At 38.7% G+C, this 24,564-nt stretch overlaps 1 protein-coding gene across 2 annotated transcripts; it reads right to left on the bottom strand.

The window, feature by feature from the left end:
- Positions 1–3,530: 3,530 nt before the first annotated feature.
- LOC115587847 (solute carrier family 35 member F5) lies at positions 3,531–23,646 on the bottom strand. Of its 2 annotated transcripts, none has more exons than XM_030427910.1 (16): positions 23,483–23,646; positions 21,533–21,637; positions 20,530–20,671; positions 19,394–19,543; positions 18,927–18,989; positions 18,344–18,425; positions 16,927–17,120; positions 15,915–15,996; positions 12,869–12,956; positions 12,052–12,116; positions 11,827–11,931; positions 10,747–10,906; positions 10,460–10,550; positions 10,010–10,164; positions 6,833–6,933; positions 3,531–5,204 (listed from the first exon to the last, which is right to left on the bottom strand). In XM_030427910.1, exons 3-15 carry the CDS (start codon positions 20,662–20,664, stop codon positions 6,852–6,854), a joined length of 1,452 nt encoding a protein of 483 aa, XP_030283770.1. In that variant the 5' UTR covers positions 20,665–20,671; positions 21,533–21,637; positions 23,483–23,646; the 3' UTR covers positions 3,531–5,204; positions 6,833–6,851. The 2 variants fall into 2 exon arrangements, with proteins under 2 accessions (XP_030283770.1, XP_030283771.1); XM_030427911.1 differs by having other exon boundaries at positions 16,927–17,117.
- Positions 23,647–24,564: the final 918 nt, after the last annotated feature.

Here is a 24,564-nt window from a genome sequence, read left to right as displayed (position 1 = left end):
ATTTCTGCTGAGAGGTAAATAGGTAAACAGGTAAATCCTTATTGTGGGTTTAAGAATTAAAATTATGAGTTTAAAAGTTGAAATAATGAGACAATAAGTAATTATGATGAGATAACAAACAAATTATGAGTTAAAAAGTCACAATTATGGGTTTAGAAAGTCTGAATTATGAGATAGAAGGTCGAAACTATGAGTTTAAAAGTAAAAAATATGAGTTTAAAAGACACAATTATGAGGTCAACAAAAAACATTAAAAAAAAAAAAGTCAGAATTATGAGTGAATGAGTTTACAATTTGAAATCATAAGTTTAATAGTTAAAATTACGAGGTAAAATGTGAAAATTATGAGGAAAACAGTAAGAATGTGGATAAAAAGTCAGAATTTAGTTAAAAATTGAAATTATGAGTTAAAAAAATAATAAGAAAATAAGTAATTATGATGAGATGAAAAAATAATTGAGTTAAAAAGAATTACGGGTTTAGAAAGTCAAAATGATTATTATAAATTAAAAAATGATCAGGTTAAATGTCAAGATTGAGGTTAAGTTAAAATCATGAGTTTAAAAGTAAAAATGGTTATTAAAAACTCAAAATAATAGTTCACAAGATTATGATCGTAAAAAATTTAATCATGAGTTTAAGAGTTAAAATTATGAGGTTAAAATGTCAAAATGATTATTATTAGCTAAAAATTATGAGGTCAAATGTCAAAATTAGGATAAGAAGTCAAAATTGAAATTGTGAATTTAAAAGTTAAAATAATGGGGAAAAAGTAATTATGATGACATAAAAAATTATGAGTTAAAAAGTCAGAATTATGAGGTAAACAGTAAAAATTTGGATACAAAGTCAGAATTATGAGTTAAAAATGTTAATTATGAGTTTAAAAATTGAAAACATGAGTTCAGAAATTAGAATTATGATGCTAAAAGTCAAAATGATTATTAAAAACTCAAAATTAAGAGTTTAAAAGTCAAGATTATAATTAAAAACTCAAAATTATAAACTAAAACGTTTAAATTGTGACATTTTATCTCATAATTGTGACGCACAATAGGAATGTATTATTGTACTCCTGGTTTTCTCTCTTTTTTGTCCTTAATGTGTTTCCATAGAGTCGTTGTGTTCCTTGAATATAAAGAATGAAGGAAATGAAAGGAGAGAAAGTCACTCAAGACACTGAAAAGATCTTTTTGGACTTAAACTGCTTCAGGTGAAATTTATTGTATAAGAACATATAAAACCTAAAATGTGTCCTGCTGAACATTCAGTCTGATTACGAGCGCTGTTGGCGACGCTCGCCGTCCTGCCAGACTGTTTTTAACGTCTATTATCTGAATTCAAAGCCGTCACGCAGCACTATTCACTGAAAGGAACAAAAAAGCTGTTTTTAGTGGAGCGCATAATGTTTTCATACAACATTATGAAAGAGAATATTTTGTGGATCCTTTTCAAAACGAATCTCTAAATGAAATCGAGGCGCTTTGTTGTGACTCGACCTGAAGAGGTCTCCGCTTCTTTCAGCGCGGTCGGTAATTGGACACCATCAACTGTCTCTTCTCCCTGTGTGCACTTTTATTTTTCTTCATATTTATGTAGTTTCTGATCAAATGTGAGTCGTAACAACTATTCCAGAATTAAAAATGAGTGATCACAACTCTCCTCTCTGCCATTTTGAGTTTTCGTCTTCTGGATATGTAGATATTGTGGCTTAAACTGGCGAGAGAGAAGCTTCTGCAGCGTAAATGTTGATTGCACAAGTTATTGGATGTAGAATAATGAAAACATCCGTGTTTAGATTGGTGCCCTGTAAATCCTCCAGTTATGTTTGCAGGCTGGCACCGATTCCGTCTGCTTTCATTTCTATAAAACACTAAACAGAAACGATCCAGTTGTCTTTGCAACAAGACATCATTTATAACGCCACGTTGAAACACTTGGATGTGGGAAACGTCGTCTGTTGCCACTTTAAAAATTCAACAACTGAACGAAAACGTTCTGCTTGCATCCCAAAATTCACTTCCACGTTCTATAGATGTAAAAAACTACTTCACATGTACTGAACAAAATCTGTTAATACATCCACGTGTTGGTTTACATATGATCGTCATCGTAGTTTAGCCAATGAGCAGGCAGACATTTATAACGTAGGCTTAATATGATCTAATTAACGTTCCTCGTCAATGGGAGTGCTACGGGCACTTTAGCGATAGCATCGAAATCGCTATTTTTAAAACACTAAGAAGGCTCGACACAACATGAAACTTTGCTCGCAGTATCACCAGGGTCTCTACACATGAACACGAGCATTGAGAACATTGTTTGTGTACACAGAGTTTACTAAAAAGAAGGTTTTTGAACAACTCACGTTAGCAGTAGCTTGTTCCGCTCGCCGCCGTCCTGCCAGTGGAGAAGTGTCGATCTCAGAATGTGACGTAACCTGGAGGACAGTTAAGGTGGAACGCTCCTAAGCTTAGTTCCATATAAATGCAGGATAATTGTTGTTTTGTCGTTAGTGAAAAACAATATTGACCTTGAAGTTGAAAAAGGAGCCTCATATAAGAAACAATACTAAAATCAAAAGCCGTAAAAGTCACGTGAGATATCGTGTGGATAGTTGTTGCTGGAAGACAGAAGTTCCACCTTAACTGTCCTCCAGGTTACGTCACATTCAGAGATCGATACGTCTCGGAAAACACAACTGCCATCGTGAGTAGTTCAAAAACTTTTTTAGTAAACTCTGTGTACACAAACAATGTTCTCAATGCTCGTGTTCATGTGTAGAGACCCTGGTGATACTACCAGCAAAGTTTCATGTTGTGTCGAGACTTCTTACTGTTTTAAAAATAGAGATTTTGATGCTATCGCTAAAGTGCCCGTAGCACTCCCATTGAAAATGAGTTTGACCTGAAAACGAAAATACAGTAAATCTTAAAAATGGGACTTCTGTTGAAATTATGCTTTTAAATGAATGTTGGGTACATTCACAAAAAATGTCTAGGTTGCATTTTGGCGAGAGTTTCGCTCTAACTTGTAAAACTTGTGTTCTGCAAGTGTTCGAGTTTAACACATCTTGATAGAGCAATGGGTAATAAATCAGATACATGTGAGCCTTTTTGACCCTCAGTGGTGCATAAAATACAGGTTATGAACTTATTACAAATACAGATACAAACATGTGAAATATTATAGGTATTGGCAGATAAAATCCATATTGTGCATCTCTTTGTGAGCAGGAAACAAACCTGGCTGACGCTGGTGAGGTGACATCAGGCTAACTTGATGCAACATTAACAAACCTTTAAATGTTAGCTAACTTGTTAGCGAGTGTTTTACAAGCATCCACAACTTTCCCTGTCTTTTGTTGCTGCTGTCTGAAATAGTTTGAAACGTTTTGCTGCCATTAAATTCAGAATAAGCATACTTTTGAGGTAACACAGTGAATACTTCTTACTTCTTCGTCCTGTTTCCGTTGAATATATCGCAGACGTTCTGCTGCTTTGACACATCGTACCAACATTTACAAGAGATTTAAAAAGATACATTTTAATAGTGCAGTGTAAGTATGAAAACAGGCAAAATAAAAGCATGATTCAAGAGCTGAGGTTGATAAAAAAAAAGGAAAGTTACTATTAGTCTTTATATCCTGGCCTTTCTTTTTTAAATCTTACAACACCTTCATTAATGACATTTAAAGACAGAAATAAATCAGATGCGGAAATAAAAACATGACAAAGAAGAAAGAGAAACCTGAGAAAGAAAAAAAAGATAATCAGAAATAAATCACACAAGCACCACCGGTAAAAGAAGCATAATATGAATTATCCTTAAAAAGAAAAAGCTTTCATTCTTGAAATCGTGGCAGAAGGAGGACTGATTGGCAATAATGAACAAGAACAAGTTTAAATCTGTCACTTAAAGTGCTCAACCCATTCATTCATTCATTCACCCTCACAGGCTGCTCATCACTTCCTCCACTTCATATCAACTCGCAGTAAAAACACCCCGTAAAAGACGAACAGGATGAGTGGACTAACATTTACATTTCACCTTCAGCCGTAGAGTTCGACAGAAAACAAGAGGCTGCCGACAGAAACGCTCTTTTTCTCTTCACATGAAACCACAAAGTAAATAAATCAGAGAAACAGAAGATCATGTACAACAGTCCCGATAAGTTTCGCAAGTAAAAAGAGGAATTTGGCAGTAATTCTTTACAATGATACATAAAATATAATCTCATAGCAGGAATCTGTCTGTAGTGGTCATATGAATTTTCACAAATAAAAACATCAGAACTTTGTTAGTGTGTCGCTGTGTACAGTATTTACAACCATATTTAAAAAGAACCGTTATTGCAACAAGGCTTTTTTTTTTTTTTGTAGCTTATAGCGGAAGGCTTACGATCGAACGCAAAGGTTATGTCTTCTATCACAGTTTGTCTTCATGATCCAGCACAAGAGAGTTTGTTGTTGACTGCTTTCTTTTTCTTCATAGCCGACTTATAAAAGAACATCAAGATGAAAAAAAACAAACAAAATGTGGAGTTTCTTTTTGTTAAAACTGTCCAATTCTACCTGGCGAGCGTCAGGATCAACAGGAAGTCGATACGCAGCGGTTCTGTCATCACCAGCTCGGCTGACACGAACCCATCGGTGAGCAGATGGTACCGAAGACCCAGATGTAGAAATTAGTGTCAGAGCTGCAGTGCAGTGTGTGTGTGTGTGTGTGTGTGTGTGTGTGAAAAGCTCCGCCAAAATAAAACCTTTTTTCCGCCAACTTGTCTGGCGGATCTGTGAAAAGCAGCAAGGCTTCAGAAAGGCCGACAGACAAAACACGAAAAAAAAAACAAAAGGTGACGTGAGCTCGCTGATTTCTGATTCCGTCTCCGTTAGTGTTATAATCAAGTTCAACTCGTACCGTTTCGTTTGGTCACATGACGCCGTAGTTATCACCGATAATGTCCAGCACCTCGAGCACCATGAAGTTTCTTTTTTTCTTTTTTCTTTTTTTTTAACACAGAAAAACGAGTAAAAACAGAAATCTCTGGTCTGTGACGACTGAAATGTGAAAATAAAACATGAACTTGTAGAAATGGATGCTTTCATCTCAACACTGTAGAAAATAAATATATTTAATATGAGGCACTGGGGTAGTTTTAATGTCTCTGAGAGCTTCCAGATTGTCTGCAGATCCTCGTCCGACACCTGAGGGGGACAGATTAAAGAATATGATGAGAAAACTGGACGCTGAATGAGACACAATAATCAATATGTTAGTCAGTTAAACAGATTAATCATCAGATGGATCCTCGCTTTGATGCGAGCAGACACACATATACACGTGCTGCTTTATTTGCTCCTCCATTTGACGCCACACACCAGCAGAAAAGCTCAAGTCTGCTCCAAACTGTCGCCTCTGTTAGAAACCACATGCTGCGCTCAGATTCTCTCTCGGCCCCGCTGGCGATTACTCTGCAGGCTGGATGAGAAAAGCTCGACTAAACCTATGAATAGTGAAGAGAGACGCAGGCTTTCGCAGACTGGGTGGCCAATCGCTGGTCTAAAATATTTACGTGATGATCATCCTGTCCGGCTCGTTTCAGTCGGCTCCAAACACTCGACAGATGTTCACAGAGAAACAACCGAATGACAGGAGACAAGATCCTTGTGAATGGGATGTAAATCTACCAAATTGTTACGTTAGGATTCATTCAGTCATGTTTCTGGCCACTTAACGCCTGCAATTCTAATATTCGCTCTCCTTTTAGCTCTGTTTTTTGTTTTTCCACCAACTCCTGAGAGAAATGTCCTCCTGCAGCACGACGTTCACCAGCTGGTCCTCAAATATCTCTGTCTGCTAGTAGCTTCTCGACGAGTGATCACAAATATTTATCTGATATCACGCGGGTTTGCAACAAAACAATGACTGCGAAAGTCTTTTTAACTTCCAGATTTCCAGAACCAGATGAAAAACAGGCTCAGTCGGTTTCAGACGGGCAGAAAGCCTTGAAGTCAGCCAGAACAAATATCTACTGATGAAATAAAACCTCAAATTGGCTAATTTAAAAAAAAAGATCATAAACGATGAAGGAGTAATAAAACACCGTTGAATTTTTTATACATATGAAATGAATATTAACACTTTCACACACTGGAGTTTCAAGGAAGATTAAAATAATCCTTCTTGGGAAAATCTACAGTCAAAACAAACCATAAAGTCGAGTTTTTCAGCTCAGAAGCTGCAATTTAAAAAAATCTGAGGCTCTAATTCAGCACGAAATAACTTCTAGATGTGACAGAACTACATTTATACGACACAGAAGCTAAATATGGTTGAAAGACAGTAAAAACTAGTGGAGATATGAACTTTTGAAAATGACAGATTCTTCAAAATGACTTCCTGTTATTAATCTGATTACTGTAACCAATCAGCAACAACTGGTGAGTCTGAGAACACACATACATATTTGAGAGAATCACTAAAATGCTCCAATTTATCTTAGAGGGCCAAAATTTAAAAATTCATGACTTTAAAAGTATTTGGAGTACAGCTGCAGGATGTTCACGGTCCTGTGGATTTAATAGAAGTTTTCAACATGATTTTTTTCCAAGAAAATCCATGACATGAGCTGGGAGGCCGAAGGTGAGCTGGCATTGAACGACCATATATATATAGAGAGAGAGAGAGAGAGAAAGTATTTAAAATTCTGTTCTGGGATTTTGCCTGAGACCTGGCTGACTGAATGCATCATCCACGTTTACACATGCACGTAAACAAACACACCAGTGAACAACACGCAGGTCAAACACGCAGAGTTGAGTGAATCATTTACTTTGTGCTGGACGGCCGGATCACGAGCAGAAGCTTCCTTCGTGTTGGGAGACGGCGTGGAGAGGAATAAGGCTTTCGCACTGCTCGCTGTCTTCTGGCAGTCTGTGGGCGAGAGGAGCGAGCCGGCTGTCAATCATCATCACAGTCATCATCTTGACAACCGTCATTATTATAATCATCCCTCAGTAACAAACGGGGGAACGAGCACTCACAGAAGAATGGAGAGCATAACCGCCGCGGAGAGGAGAGTCAGTCGAGCATGTACATCTGATTACAGACTTAAGTTAGCGAGGCTGCGAGACACAAATTGAGTCTATTGTCCTTGTGAGAATGTAAGAGAAGAAAAAAGAGTCTGAAGTGTGTCAGGGAGTCAAGGTCAACTTATTCTTAATATTCAGCCACACGTCACACTAGAATAGAACCGCAGCTCATCGTCTACTTCAAACTTTAAAGTGAAACTCTCGCCAGAAAACAACCGAGGATTTATTTGTGATTGAATATGAGTCAAACCTTCGTTTAAAAGCATAATTACGATGAAAGAGGCACTTTTAAGATTTACCTTAGTTTTGTTTTCGGGCAAGCTAATTTTCAATGGAGTGCTACGGGCACTTTTACGCTAGCATCAAAATCTCTATTTTTAAAACACTAAGAAGTCTCGACACAACATGAAACTTTGCTCGTAGCATCACCAGGGTCTCTACACATGAACACGAGCATTGAGAACATTGTTTGTGTACACAGAGTTTACTAAAAAGAGAGTTTTTGGACAACTCACGTTAGCAGTAGCACCTCCGGAGCGCCGCCGTCATGGCAGAAAAAAGTGTAGATCCCCGAGTGCGACCTAACAGGCCGGAGGTCCACCATCACTCTCCTGCCTGTCAGGTCGCACTCGGGGATCGACACTTTTTGTCTGCCATGACGGCGGCGCGCCTGGTGATACTACGAGCAAAGTTTCATGTTGTGTCGAGCCGTCTTAGTGTTTTACAGTAGGGCTGGGTATTGTTAAAAACCTCACGATTCGATTTGATTTTGCTTCTTTAGGTCGCAATTCGATTCAATATCGATTCGATTCAAAATTTACTTAAATGCTTCGATATCAATTCAGTAATAAGTAGTAATAAACTAATAATTCATTAAAGTACCTGTTGATAATTTTTTAATTAAAAAAAAGTTGTTTTAAATTGTAAATCTTTCCTCGAGGAAGTTCTAGTTCGAATTGAATTGTAAACAAAGGTACTCGATGTGTTTAGTTATAAAATAGTGCAACCATAGTTAAGCTGAGAAAGTGCCATTGTTTCTGGGACTGCATGGTACGGTGCAGTCCCGGTGCAGCGGCCAGGGTGAGACCGGCTGCGCTGGGAGTTTACCGTCTCCGAAAGAGCGGTGCATCAGACATCGCCTACCCGTCTCTGCAGCTCCGGCGGTGTTTCCGCGGCGCATCACCCTCTGACCCTCGAGCGAGGTCGCGGGCGAGACGCTTCCAGCTGCTGGAGGCGGAGACCGAGAGGTCCGGCGAGGGACTGCGGGTGGTCGCTTGCCCGAATCGATTCAGAGGATTTTATGAATCGATATTGAATTGGGAAAAATATATTGCAATGCATTGATGAATCGATATTTTTACCCACCCCTATTTTACAAATAGCTAGCTATTTTGATGCTAGCGTAAAAGTGCCCTCGCACTCCATTGAAAATTAGCTTGCCTGAAAACGAAACCACAGTAATTGTTTAAAGTGCCTCTTTCGTCGTACCTATGCTTTTTACACGAAGGTTTGACTCATATTCAATCACAAATAACGCCTCGGTTGCTTTCTGGGGAGAGTTTCACTTTAAAAGCTTCAGCTTTCTTTAAAAGCCTGGCCCGGATGTTAGATCTGTCACAAACTCACTTGAGTGTAAATTAACTTTTTCTGCTGCTGCCGGCTGTGTGTGTGTGTGTGTGTGTGTGTGTGTTTGTTCAGAAGACACTTCCGTTTGCCTTTAACACGTGGAGCTCACAGAAGAAGCATTTTCAGCCATTAAGCATGTGCGTCTGTTTACACTCCCTTTGCAGTTGCGTCACAAATGCCATAGTAACCACTTGTGACGCTACTGAGGTGGCCGGTGACTAACAACCTGTCTGAGAGACGAGAGACACCTGGAAATGAGTCCTGCGGTGAGGATGGAGTCATTGCATTAGTCCGATGAGACGGATCCACATCCTGTGTACCAGTGTTTTTGCACGCCTCAGGCCTTAAAAAGTCTACTAACATATTATCCCATTAACAAAATAAAGAATAGAAGTGCAGCTGCAGCAGAGACTGAAATCTTCATCACCGTGACTGATAAACACTCCCTGTTGGCCCGAGGAGGTCGTACAGCTCGATGAGTTATTAGGAACATTTTACTGACAATTTAAATAAAAAATTAAACACTTTGGCTTCATTGTGAAATCATCCCAGATGTCCACTGTCCATATTGAACATGTTTACGGCTCATCTAGAGGTGGAAACAGATGCTTTTGGCTGGACTTTACTCGGATTAATTACCGTACAACTGCACACTGTGTTGCATCTGCATCTCCTGAGAGGTGATTATTATCTCCCTGTTTTTGTCGCCTCTCTCGCCAACTAAGCACCTTGTGTAGAAACACAAAAAAAACTGTTTTGTTCTGGAAATAAAATGGATCATAATATGATTTTCAAGCCAATTGCAAAGATATACAGATATATAAATGATGATAAAACTGTTTATTGGCCATATTTAAAAACTTCTTTAAAAACTGTACATCTCTTTTGTAGAATCAAAATAGTTCCGTCTGTAAATGTTGAATATAAATTGTCATTAAATGCAAATTAATGTTAATTGTAGAGGCTAATCTGAAGTAACTTTCAAGGTCCTTTTTATTCAGCTGTGTTTGTGGTTTAGCTGCAACATTTTGTGAAACCAGATTCTAAAATCTCAGTTGTTGGGGTGTCCTTCAATCGAGTACAAGGCAAAAGCTTTCACAGTAACACCAGCTTGTGTAACCTTGCCTTGCAGTATTGTCTGTCAAGGATTATATCAGCAGCTCCAACAAGTTAAGTGTCATTTGTACACTGAAAAACAAGAAATTCACCTAAAAAACACATTTTCTGAGCTTAAAACTAACAAATTGTCGATCACAGGGTGTCTTGTCACCTGTAAGTCAAACTGTTTTTACCTGTGAATACGTTGTTTCCTGCATATGAAGACGTAAAGTCTCCTCAGACCCACCAGGACGGGGTCCCAGTTGTTGTAGTGACATAAGAGCGCGGCGATGAAGAAGGAGAGGAAGACGGGAACCGCCCCGGCAAAAAACAGCCACGAGAAACGTACCTGTCCGCACACACGGAGGAAAATACATGTTACTATCACGTAACTATCGTCAGGTTCAGTTGTCAGATATTTAATTTATTAACATTTCCATACAGAGTTTTGAGCAAATAGAGATGATAACCACTGCTTACATTAGTGTTATTTTGGTTATTGTGATATGATTTCCTAGATTATCAGAAAATGCTTATGTACATACAGTAATGTAGCATACCCAGATATACCATAACATGATGTAACGTTATCTATATAATTACAATATCATCTTTTTTCAAAGCACCAGGAGCGGAGAATTCACCTTCTGCATGCAAATATCTGCCATGATAGAGAGCGGGATGGTGAGGCTCAACGCCAGAGTCCCAATTAGAGATGATGTGAGGAAACAGCCCCTGTGGACAGAAACCAGCATCACCAGGTGCTGAATTAACACCTACATACATTTAACTGAAGATTGTTTACATTTGATCCATTTAAATCCATCAGAGTGAGTTTCAACTGCTCAAATAAAAGCATGAAAAACGTCCCCGTGCACAATCTTGATGCCAGAACTGTGACCTGTGAATACATTACGCGTCAGGTGCTCACCAGAGCCAGAGGAACTCCGAGAGGACGGTTCCGATGAGGCCGTTAATGAGGATGTACGTCCACACCAGCTGGCTGGGAAGCTCGAAGGCCTCGAAGCCGGTGTAATGGAGCAGCAGGAAGCCCGGCCACAGCAGCAGCAGGTTGAACAGACCCACAAACCCTGAGAGACACACAAGCTTCAGCTCAGAGCACACCTTCTGTCAGCCCCAGTAGGGAGAGTTCTCCAATATTGCTAATGACTGAAGTAACATATATACTGAGTAGGGCTGTAACGATACACGTATCGAAGCTGAAATCGCGACACTCAGATCCACGAACCTGTCTCGCACTGTGAGAAGGCAGAATCGCGACACAACTTCCAGTCCAGATCAGCACTATGAGCTGTAAGTAACACCACATTAACACCGCAGCGGTCGTTCGCCAATTCTCCGCCGTTGTTCGTTCACACAGAGTGAAACACCGCTGTAAAGACGAACCACTGCGTAATTCAAACAGAAAGCCGGCGCTGCGGCTCCTAAAGAGACTTGACGGTACACGTCATGATGATGACGTGTGTGTGTTTTCAAGGGGTTTCCCCGGTGTTTCCCCTGTCAATCAAAACCCGATAGAGGCTGTCTTCCGGGGTAAAGTTCACTGAAGTCTGAACACTCGGTGAGGTAAGGTTTTTTTGCCGGTGACAGACGCAGGGCAGAAATGTGACGAGGAGTCTGTAGGACGGGCGAGAGGAAGGACGCTTCTCCACGTACAGCTGCGGTATTTTCAACTTGTTGCCAAAGACAGTTAGAGTTACTAGGTTACCGTAGTTTGGTTCTGTAACGTTGTTTTGTGGGACATTTGTCTGTATTAAGTTGAGTGAAGGACCTGTGCAGTTAACAGACCATCAGATAGACACGCCCTCCACAATACTATCAGACAAGTATCATATACATAAGTTATAGAAATGTTACAAAAATAAAATGTTTAATTTAGAAAGAAAAAAAACAACGAGGTTTGTATCGAACCGTGGGTCAAAAATCGTGATACAAACCGAATCGTGAGTTTGGTGCATCGTTACAGCCCTAATACTGAGCATTTCCTCACCAAAGAACATGGGAATGTCGAGCTTATCCTCCCGATCCACTCGTCTCTTGATCATTACGATGTAGACGGCGTACAGCACCGCACCAGCCAGCGACCACAGAGAACCTTCATTAAAATTTAAAAGGTCAATTACATTCGGAATGAAGCTTTAAAACTGTATTAATTCAACACCATCAGGCAAGAAGTTAAAGCACGATTTTCACTGATCACTGTCTCCATGTTTACCTATGACGCCTTTCTCGTCAGGGTTGTCCATGCTGGAGAAACTGACGAGGGCGACGCCTCCCATGCTGAACAAGAGAGCGACCGGATGAAGTGGTGAACAAATTTGTCAACTTTACAATTTAAAACAAGATCTAAATCATTACAAAAAACCCCTTCAATGTTCATATATTCCAGCTCAGTGCGGATAAACTCGGCTCAAACTTTATATTTTGCTCCGAGGCAACGGCCAAAATATGAGTAGTTATCCTTCTGAGGAGAATATTACAAAAGATTTTCTTATAATCCGGCCTGTAATTGTTCAGACACATTAGTATAAACCACCCGCGAATGTAGAGAGACAGAACATTCATCACCCCTCGAATACAGACGTCATTACATGATTTTAAACCCATTTCTTTGTACAAGCCTGTGTTGTAAACAGACGAAAGAATGAACCTTATTACTTTGAAGTCACGGAGCATAATCACGGTAGCTGTTTTGTGTTTACACTGTTTGGATACTTATCATATCATACGAGAGGAGAAAATTACTTTGAGAAAATTACATTGTCTGGGTTCAGACTGTGATCGGCTTTAATACGCCGCCGGAGCATTCAGAGGAGGAAATCTCACAGCGGATACACTGACTGCTCATCATAATCACTTCAATTTCAACTACGAACTTCTCCAAAGTCGGCAGATGAGAAATAAAGAGAATAAAAGCACAGAAGCACATTAGGCAGACACAAATAACATTTAACAATATACACACTCAGGCAAGCTGAAACTTCCCAACATGCCCTTCTCAACTCCGAACAACACTTTCTTTTAACTCTTACCTCAGAGCCACGGCTAAGAGTTTGGATAAGGTGAAGCGGTCGGTGCTGTTGCTGGGAAAAATGGCGGCTAAGATGAGCGTGAACAGGCCTGAAGAGGGAGAAGAGGAAGAATCAGACCACAGAAAGCAGCAGGTCAACTTCTCTTTAAGTTGAAGGGATAGTTCGGGTTTTTGAAGAGGGGTTGTTTGAGGCACACCATTATCAATTTAAGTGTTTGATATATTTAGAATATTTGAACAGCTTTTCCTTGCTGTCAAACAGCCGTAAACTGTAGTAATTTTAACACTCTCTAAAGCCAGTCAATTAATTATTTTCATTTCATTGTTTGACTTTGTTTAATCCAAACGAACCCGTTAAAACAAACTGTACCCACGCAGTAACTCAAACAAACTAGCCAATCGAGGCACGAGTAGGCAAGCAACTTCTGTAACGCAACACAACACAAGGTAACGTATTGCAAGGAAATAATGCAAGATAAGGTAACACAACATAAGATAACGTCAGGTAACAACAGGTGGCAAGCGTAGCAGTATACCAGCAACTTCCTTGTTCTGCAAGGTAAATTTATGGTTTTTGTAAAAGGAGTCTGGCAACATTTTAGAGAGCATAGAATGATTTAGTTTCTGTTGGAAAGGGCTGTCTGACAGCAAAGTAAAACAGTGAAAATACTCTAAATGTAATATGTTACTTATACCCTTTTTTGGGGCCCTTGTTAGCTAAAATATGTTTTGCTGCCCTCAGTCACAGCAGCACATTGTCTAGATTCAGTGCTCCTGTCTGCTTCTTCAAAGTGGATGCAAGCAAACCGATGGTAATACGATGACAACGGATAAATACCTCTTACAATTCCACTTCAAAAACCTGAACTATCCCTTTAAATAAACATCTGCTCTCTAACACGATCTAAGATATGGAGGACCAAACCTGACATAAGTATAAATAAATAAAATAAATAAATAAATGCATAAATAAATACATAAATAAATAAATAAATGCTGAAATAGATGTATAAATAAATGCATAAATAAATACATGCATAAATAAATGAATAAATAAATAAATGCTGAAATAAATGTATAAATACATAAATAAAAGTATAAATAAAAGTATAAATGCTTTTTATTTATTTATACATTTCTGTTCACCTACATTTATTTATTTCTGTATTTCTGTTCACCTACATTTATTTATTTCTGTATTTCTGTTCACCTACATATATTTATTTCTGTATTTCTGTGTCCATATGTAAATGAGGAGGTAGGAGGTCCTAACCTCAGTCAAGAGCATGATTGGTTACAGGAGTGTGCTCGATGAGGGTCTACTACTTCTGCCTTACTAGCAGCGCTGATTCCTGTAAACTGTACAGGAATGTTGCTGGCTACCAGCAAGCCCGCTCAGCTAACTGTTAGCTGCAGTTGTTGACATTTGTTCATGTAGCTATGGTATAGTTATGAATTTGACTGGCGTTCATTTTAACTTGCGAGGGTCCCAGGTGTGCTGGTGGTGTGGTTTGAGAATCCCGTCTGGAGAGAGAGGGGTCCTCAGCCATGTCCGCTAACCAGGAAAAACGTTCTGCTCATCGCTCCAAGTCATGTATATGTGTATTCTAGACGAGCGCTACAGAGCACAAATCGTCCAAAAGTGCATGTTGTCGGTCTCATATCTTTGTCGTGAATGTCTGTACTCTCAAATAACTCATGGGTGGAACAGGCTGAGGCATTTGTTCACGCCGAGCGGCTCGAGAGCGGCGTGGAGACCCCTTTTAGCTCTTATGTTAGCTGTTAGCTGCTCGCTGTAGCGCAGCGTCCAGGCTACCTTGTGACACAGGTTACCATCGGGTATTTTTCATTCCGCACTGTTCAAATGGTTACTTAAAGCCATCGTTCCGAGCCGCATACATCGTTATTAAGCTGACGCTAAGTCGGTGTGAAAAGTGTACACTGTCATACAGCCTGCTGGTCAAACAGTCTGCAGAGTACGTTGACATCCAGCCCGAGCTCAGCGTGAGGTCAATCAGCTGTGGCAAATCGTGAGACGTCCAGATCAACCTGTGATACAAACACCAGTAGCGACAATGGTTCATAGGAAAGCCCAGACATGTATCTCACTCTCGGTGGTAACATGTGTCAACAGTTCACCTGGACGCTACGCTCTTAGCACTACAGCGAGCAGCTAAAAGCTAACTAGCAGCTAACTGCTAACAGCGGTGTCCACGCCGCTCTCGAGCCGCTCGGCGTGAACAAATGCTTAATACTGTTCCACACATGAGTTGTTTAAGAGTACAGAGATTCAAGACAAAGATATGAGACCGACAACATGCACTTTTGGACGATTTGTGCTCTGTAGCGCTCGTCTAGCAGTGGTTTGCAAGTCGCAGCCCCGGCATCTCCGTGTGGATAGAAGTGTTCAAGCCACGTCAAAACGAATACACATATACATGACTTGGAGCGATGAGCAGAATGTTTTTCATGGTTAGCGGACATGGCTCTCCAGACAGGATTCTCAAACCACACCACCAGCACATCTGGGACCCTCGCAAGTTAAAATGAACGCCAGTTAACTTGTCACACTGGTCGAGGCCATTAAGCTAACCGGAGCTGGTTTACAACGTTACAGAGAGCGAGGCTTGAGATCAGGAATCGTTTGCTTTTGTCTGGCTCTCCGATTTGACCAATCATGCTCTTGACTGAGGTTAGGACCTCCTACCTCCTCATTTACATATGGACACAGAAATACAGAAATAAATATATATAGATGAACAGAAATACAGAAATAAATAAAAAGCATTTATTCTTTTATTTATATTTTTATTTATTTATTTATACATTTATTTCAGCATTTATTTATTTATTCATTTATTTATGCATGTATTTATTTATGAATTTATTTATTTATACATTTATTTCAGCATTTATTTATTTATTTATGTATTTATTTATGCATTTATTTATTTATACTTATGTCAGGTTTGGTCCTCCATACTAACAAGGGGTGATGTAGGTAACAACAATCTGATCTTTACAGAGAGAAAGAGAGAGAGAGTCACCTGAGGTGGATGACAGAATGTTGACGATGGCGACTTGTGTGTCGGATAAAGCTTCCTGATAGGACAAGTTAGCCAGGAACCACTGGAAGAGAAACAGAGGCGGTGATGATGATGTCACCTTTCGATACAACAGCCCTCTCCTAAACAGCATGTACCTTATCTAACATTTTAACATGTTTTAAATCAGCTTTGCGTGACGAAAAACAGCAGGAAAAAAGCTGTAAGTAATGTATTTTCAGACCTAGTAGTAAAGTGAGCAGTTTAAAACCGGCATCAAACACTCTGCTTTTTATTGCCGAGTAGTTTTTTTATTCTGCTTCTCGGGGACGATGAGTCACAAATTAAAAGCAGTTCATCACATGAAAAGCTCCGTGATTAATGTCTTGCAGTGTTGGCGCTCATAAACCTTCACTTTCTGCCTGATTACATAATTCATATGTGTCAGAAGAACCTTTTTTTTTTTCCTTTTTAGTACCAGCAAAACACATTAGTTGCCAACTGACCAGCACAAACCACAAAAGTAATAAAAATCGTCTGTTATTAATGATGCTTTAAGAAGTTTGTTTAGCTCCTCTTTCTTTCTTTTCAGTCTGCTGAGGAACCAAAATAAATACGTGGTTCCTCAGCTGCTAAATGTTCCACTGCGTTCACCACTTAGTCTCTAACTGTGTCTGTCTGCTGTGGAGGCAGTGTTTCGTTTTAGAGCTTTTTCACTGAGAACAGCTTCCTGCCGTGACCGAAAACGAGTCTATTAGAGTGCTGAGACTGAACAAAAATGGTGAAGTTGCAGCCAGACAGCTAAACAAAGAGAGAAGATGGAGATTCAGGTGATTATTTACTGGATGTTCATCACTTTTGATATGTTTTGAGGCTGTGGCTTGAGGCTATCTTCTGCCCTCTTACACAAAACCGAGTATTTTTCAGATCTCATGTTTTAAACATCAACATCGTGTCTATAATTTGATGCAGAGGTGCGTATGAAAAGCTGGAATTCCTGCTGACTTTTACTTACCACAAAGCAGAAGAAGAAGCTGATTTTAGCCACGTCAGTGATGGTGAGCTTGCCCACCGTGCGCAGCATGGCCTCGTGGTCCTTGGCAGCGGGGTAGGACATGCGGGACAGTTTGGCCTCCAGGGCCTGCGTGGAGGGCAGCTGACGCACCTCCATGATATTACTAAAACGCACCCGCTGCTTTTTGGAAGCTGCTGGGAGGTACAAATGGAGAGAGAGGAGGGAAAGGAAAAACAGGTTTTATTCAAATGGAAAAAAAACACATTTCCGGACTCACATTTGTATTTTGCCGCAAGACAATTTTGTTTTAATAAGCGAAATATCCTCCTCATCAGGTGCTAATGCACGATGATGCTGTTTCAAACACAAGTGCTAAAAACACAAAACAAACCCGACAAACCCTCGTAATCTGCCTCGGAAGCTTTCCTGTGTGGCCTTGGACTTGAAATTGAGGTCAGTTTTTCCTGAACAGCTTCACGAGAATCAGAACAACAAAAGACTATTCAGATTTTTTCACCACTCTGCAAAATAACAGCTGAGAGTGACGTCCTTCTGCTGAGAGTTTTGGTTTCATTATGACTGAATGTGAAAAGAGGAGATGAGAGAAAACAAATGACTCAGTTTGAGAGTCTAAAAGTGTTTATGTTGAATACTGAGGCGCTTTCAGACGACTCTAAACAACGACTATGTTTTTTTATAGCTCACCACTGCACGCTGTCGATGACTAAATCAATGGCGGTTAGCAATCACAAATCATTTAAAAACGTAATATTTAGAACTCCAGAAGGAGAAAAACAATGTTGAAAGGTTATTTTTTAAAACACAAACAACATCAACTGTTGACTGTAGATAAAGATGGATGACAACTCACAAATCACAAGGTCACAAATCGTCCTTCTGTTAGCAGAAGAGAAATATCGTTTCTGTCATCTCAGGTCCTTTTTTTCCAAGTGTTATTTTTCTGGTAAGTTTGGTTTAAAATTGATTAAACTTCGGAGGTTTCAGGGAAAAAAGCTCCATAAGCATATTACTTTTTATTGTTTAATAAACTGAGTGATTTAAGTTAAGTTAACCAATTCTATAGAGGACGTCAAATGTGGTGTACTGATTTATAACATTTACCTTTGTGCATAAAAAACGTAGCTTATGTAGAATAATGAAAGAATACAGATAACTACTGGCTTTTTTTAACCAACAGCAACCCTCTGTTTAATGTTACAACACTATGAATTGTGGGTAATTTCCTTCGGTAAAGTCTGCAGAAAAGCAGACTTGCTGAAATTCCCTTTAAAAGGACTCAAAATGAGCTCTCAAGATGTCAGCGCTCATCTCCAGGATATTTTCTGGCATAATTTTTGTACAATGAGAGGAAGTAAAGACACGTCGCCCATCTGAATACGTCATTCTGTGTACTTACATGATTCACAGTCTCCCATTAAACAGTTCGAATGCTCTGCAGGAACGTCCTGGAACTTCACTGGGACGTACAGCGGTTCACTCTGCACAGGAAAGAGAAAGTTAAACATGTATAGTAGGGGTGTTTTGAAGCTTACTGTTATATTAATACACCTAAAAATACTGTTAATAATACACATGATACTGTGAATAAGTGTGAATAATGGTGCAGATTTCTTTATCAGTTCAGCTGTTTGACTTTTCACTGTTTCATTGAGTGAAATTGTTCTTTTTGTACACTCTCGTGAAGTTATAGTTGCTGACTCTCTCTCCACACTTACTTGTGAGTAACTTATTTGCCACAAAGCGAGACAGAAAACAAAGTTAAAGATAAATTTGGCTGATAGTATTACAATAATAGTGTTCATATTTTATAAACCCACCCAAGAATTTCTCTCAGTATTCGTGTAAGATTGTTACGGTCTTTGCTTCATCAGCATTTACATAATTGGGTCCCTCGACTGCTGACACGAGCAAACAATAAAAACCTTAAAAAAAACTGCCTGAACATGAGCTGTTATTGTTTCTGTGATTAAACCACGTACCAAACAGTTGTTGACGGTGGTGTCAGTGGTGCAGGGTGCAAAGTAGGCCTCAGCATCAGCAAACTGCAGACACAAGCAACTCAAACCATCAAATTACAGACAACAACAAATAATTCTGGTTCTGTCTTTCCGCTGCAGTGACTGACTTTCCTCAAGAGTCATTTACAACTTTATAATGTCCTAAAATGATCATCGTGGCTTTATTCTGCCTGCAGCAGCCTCTAACTGAGCTCAGGCTGAGTGCACTTCTGCCAATTAAAATCTCTTATAATCCATCATTTCTGTGAGATTTTCCACAACATTCTGCTTCTGCTGCACATGAAATTAAAAACATTAAGTCAGTAAACCCGACAGAATCCACGGTTTGTGATTCTGCATGCCTGAAGTTGTGAAATATCAGAAAACAGACATTTAAAACATTTAAACACACTGCCCCCGTGTGGTGAGAATGTGGCTTAACTACTTACAAACGCTGAGTGCCGGCGTTTCAGAGAGCCGGTGCACTGCTGCCTCCACGGCCGCCACAGCAGGAAGCCCAGCAGGTAGAGCACAAACATGGAGGTCTTGGTGAACGTGCTGAAGAAGGGTTTGTTGTACTCCTGTCTCTTGAAAATGTACTGAAGGAGGAATCAACAGGAGGAAACTGTTAGGACACCAGCTTTTATTGGTTTAACAACACGTGTTGCAGGATGGAGAGTCGACACTTTGATGTGTTCAGGCGCCACCTTTGGTTTCACTCTCGGAACTCATGTTTACTTTTTTGTTTTGCATTTCAAGTTTTTCAAGGTGAATACAATTCAACCTAAGAGCACAGGAAGAGGAGCGTAACAGAATATATTTACTCAACATAATGTGACACTTGATACTGTGACTGCTCTACATTTTAAAAGGGTGATTGTGCCTTGTACTCCTTCCCGTGTATCCGATGACTGTAAGTGTTTGTGTCTTTGTTTAGTTATTCTATTGTGAACTATAAGAGGCTATAAGTTGTTTATGTTTGACACAATTGACTTGTAAAGACGTCATTTACACCCTCTACGTGCACCGACTTTAGACTAGGGTTGTCAAAAGTATTGAAACTCAAAAAAGTATCGATACTAAAATGTTGTATCCGGATACGATACTCATTTTCAAAAGTGTCGATACCAAGGAAGCCAAGGAAGGAACATTTAAGTTAATTTAGTTTTTATCAGGCTTGCCTAATATTTAGATGTGCACAGCATACAACCTCAAAATATTGTTCTAATTGTTATTGTTTATTTTATTTATTTATTTTTTCTCACTACCTCAGACCTGAAACTTGTAATCATAGTTGCAGTTTCTTTTTGCACAACTGTTTTTTATTATAAATATTTAACGTGTGGTTCTGTTAATTGTTACATGTTGTAACAGAGGTTATTTTTTCCTTTTTTTTGTTAATAAAAATATTTCTTTTAAATTTTGGGGTCTTTTTTTATCCTTGTGGTATCGAAAATGGTATCGAGTATCGAATATTTTCCTGAGTATCGGTATCGATCGTTTAAGTTTACCAACTTGAAGTTAAGTTAAGACTTTTTCTACCAGTCAGTTTGTTTTCCTCACAAAGGGTTGATAAAGTCCTTACCGAGGTCAACTCAGAGGAGGCGACCCAGATGACATCCACCAGCAGGAGTATCACCACGCCCAGGGCCATCCGCCTCCGCTGGGCTGCAGAGCTTCCCTGAGAGCTCATCCGGTTCATGATGAACACCCACTCCATCGGTACACTGAGGAGAGATTAACAAGAATGTGTTCAAGGTACAAGACATTCAGAAACTTGCTCACCGCCGGAACAAACATCTACAAATCATAAATTAATCAATGACGTCAGAAAGCTCCGTGTCTCATATGTTGCTCAAAATGAAGATATCATACAAATATAACGCACGACTTTATATATGTAATGTTGAATAACCAATTAGTCATTGACAGGAAGTGAATCACCGACTATTTTGATAGTCAGTTGAGTCATTTATTAGGGGCAGATAAACATTTGTGCCAGCTTCTTTAATCTGACGGTAAACTGCTTTTCTTTGTGTTTTGGACGGTTGGTCTGACAGAAAAAAAGGCATCTTAAACGGGCTACTATGTAACACATAGTAGCCTGTTTACATGCGTCAGTCACTTTTTAACTGGCTTAATGTGAGCAGATTCAACGTGACGTGAAAAGTGAGACCTTCCCCGTCACGCCTGCTTGCCTGTGTTTGTTTAAGTAGTTTAATGCTGCTGGACTGTGGATTACTTTGTGAAGGCTTGATTTTCTGTGACAGTCCAAAGGAAGTTACTTTATGTGCGTTCTCCAGTGCCTCATAACAAAAACAAACAGCAGCTTAGTTTAGAAATGGATGACCGGCTTCAAGCACAACACGGAAGCTCCACAGAGCTACTTTCTTACATTAACCAGTTTAAATAAGCTATTACTCTATTAGCTATTAGTCATATTAGCCCTTACTAATCATGCATAGCTGTGACATCAAACACAAGAAAGTACAAATCTGTCAGACTGCCTGTTTTTCAAGAATCAACTTTGTCAGTAAACTAACTGAAGTATAACGTTGTCATAACTTGTTTTACATTGACATACAAACCTGTTTAGCAGCCAACTCTACAGTCTGAAATGATCTTCTCAGGTCAGATTCACTGTTCAGCGCAGAGAGTGAAGAGCAACCGGAGGACTCGCACTTTACAAAAACCTGCAACAAAAAGAAAGACAGTAACATTTTTACTCAAGTATGGTACAAAGCGAAGGTACTGGTTCGTCCATTATAATTAAAATGTATAATTCTACTCCACTTCATCTCTTAAAGCAAATATTGTTCTTTTTATTGCTTAACACTGGTCTGACAGCTTTAGTTACCTTTCAGGATAAACTTTTTTAACTCTTCCCATTCGATAAAAACCACATACAGTATCTCTAACTTTTCTGATAAACTGAAGGATAAAGAGTTCCTTTATGTGTTGATAAAATTACTTTCCTTTAACAAATAAAAACGTTTAAAAACCCTCTCGTATTTACTGGAAAATTCATCTTCAGAAACCTGAAAACACGTAAAAAGTTTAAGTTTTGTGATGATCTTATAGAATATAATGCGTTGACATAGATTAAAATATCAACAGTATAGACTGGAGTTAAAAATTAGATCAACCTTAAATATCCACAGAACTAAAATGACAAATAAACATTAATGGAGAAGTAACAGTAATATAAAAACATCAGATATAAAAGTACTTTTGATCATTCAAATAATAGTATGAAAGTATTATCTGCATAATGTAGCCAATTCAAGGAACACTATGTAGTTTTGGAGAATAAATTCAAACTTAAAATGTCAACATTTATTTACAATATTAATGAAGCAATAATACAAATGTAGAAATATTATTCTTTCCCATATGTGAATTAACAAGCTGTCCTGGAAAATAAGGCCTTAGAACCAGGTGGCAGGGTCTGCCACATATAAACAAAGAAAGTATGTGTGAATGTCCTTTAAGGTCAGTTTGTGTATTCAGTTTATTAGGCATTAAAACAAAGAGAGTTTGTTTATTGAGTTTGTGTAGGCATTTAAAAAAAAAAAAACTCTTCTGATTAAAGTATCTTACCTAAAACTACGTAGTGCTCCTTTAAGGAAGGTTTTGCATGACTTTTATTTCCAGTGGCGTATTTTTACAGTGTGGTATTGATATAAAAATATTTCAGGTTTAAATATCAGGAGGACAGAAAAAATATATATATATATATATTTGCAAATGATAAACAGCCTAAAGAAAAAGAAATACTTGACGACTGTGTTTACATATTCATAAAGAAGTGAGAAGAAGTCACTGAATGATAATTAACCAGCTTCCTTCATGGTCCTTAACTTGTCTAAATATAATATTAATTACCTTTTATCTTTGTCATACAATAATATAAAGTCACAACTGAAACAACATCCTTATCATATATATAAATAAAGTAAAGGATCTTAAGACGTGTTCCAACATCAGTGGAAACTTTCTTATGAGTGACAGTAAGAAGCTAAAGCAGCTTAATTAAGAACATATGTTTATATTTATTCTTTCCTGGGTGTTAAATAAGAGTAAATAAGTAAGCAAAGAGCTATTTAAGTTAGCTAACTGTCACCTGTGGGTGGTGCATAGTAAACAACTACCTGTTAAACACAGCTGCACTGCACGATGCTATTTAAATTAAAGAGTTAGCTTGATTAACACATATTTATTAGCCGTTTCTGCAGCCTCTAAAAACTAGCAAAACAGCTCTAAAGCTAGCTTATTTACTAGCTATTAAACTGTTCCAGCCTGGAGGAGAACAAGTCGTGCTAAAGGTTGTATTTAAATGTAAAGGTTACGTTAGCTCAACTGCCAGAAGTCGCTTCAGGTGCAGCTAATGTGTGCAAGCTAACGTGAACAGGTAGCATCGCTGTGCTACGTTTACCTGGCAATCAATATTAGCTGGATAACTAACGTTGGTGAGCTAAGCGCTAACAAGCTGGCTTGATTAAGTGATTAAAAACGGTTAATTAAAGATGTTTTTTTACCTGAATGCAACAGGAGGTCATTGAGTTTGCTCCATTGTTCACTGGACTCTTCACACGCTGCTGAAATGTCGAATAAATCGCAGTTTTTACGATAAAATCATTGACAGCACAGTGGTTGTAAACATTAGCACACCCTCCCTTCGTCTTCGCTATCAGGTGACATCACTTATGACGCGCGGGGGATTCTGGGATATGAAGTCTTTTAGAGGATAATATCGTTATTTATCAGTTCTGTCCATTTAAACGCTGATTTAAGCACTTAAAGAGTTAAAACTGAATATATAATTACACCAAAGCTAAATACATGACAATATGTGTGCATATAATGTTAAATAGGCTGGTAGAGGGACGTTATATTGTATGAAGAAGACATTTACAAATACACTTACATCTAAATTATTCTCTTTAATTATCCAACTTTTGTGGACAGGGTTGGAAATTAAACTGATACTGAAAGCTTTTAACATCTATATGGATGATTATGCAAAACAAAGGGTATGAAATAGTAATATCTGCATTCAGTTGAGAAATATTTAATTGTCACTGATGTAACAGGATTTTTTTCTATAGATTGTATTTGATGCATTGATCACATTGATTGGATATCAGTTGGTTTAGAAGGGGTCCATCTTCTGTCTGCACTGAGTAAACGTCCAAACATGTAAAAATGTATGAAACAAAATAATCTTGTTTCTTGAAACCAAAAAAGATCACAGTATTTCCAGTTTCAATGTTTCCAAAATGTGAATTATATTTCTTAGATATCAAAACCTTTTAAATTAATGCCTATTAACTTTGTTAAATACTAAATAGGATGATAGTTGAAGACAGAACTTTATTAATCCCAAGGGGAATTGTTAGGCAGCAGCTGTCAGTGCATATTTTTGCACTTACTGTTCTATTTATAATTGCAAACAACTTTCCGTGTGTGTGTGTGTGTATGCATGGGTGTGGTCATTTGCATAGGAATATGCAGGGCTGTGTATGCAAATATGCATGAGTGAATGTGGATGTATATGCATGGGTGTGTGTACACACTTGTTGTTGGTGTTTAACAATTTGTATGGATCTTTTTAAGTACT

This window comes from Sparus aurata, chromosome 9, assembly GCF_900880675.1.
Source record: "Sparus aurata chromosome 9, fSpaAur1.1, whole genome shotgun sequence".
Classification (NCBI taxonomy): domain Eukaryota; kingdom Metazoa; phylum Chordata; class Actinopteri; order Spariformes; family Sparidae; genus Sparus; species Sparus aurata.
This window is presented reverse-complemented; position numbering and strand designations above follow the sequence as displayed.

Coding starts and splice junctions, on each gene's coding strand:
- LOC115587847 (XM_030427910.1), bottom strand. CDS start 20,664: ATGGAGTGGGTGTTCATCATGAACCGGATGAGCTCTCAGGGAAGCTCT. Junction 15,997..16,926: donor GCTTCTTCTTCTGCTTTGTG/GTAAGTAAAAGT, acceptor TTTCTCTTCCAG/TGGTTCCTGGCTAACTTGTC. Junction 10,165..10,459: donor CAGATATTTGCATGCAGAAG/GTGAATTCTCCG, acceptor GTGTGCGGACAG/GTACGTTTCTCGTGGCTGTT.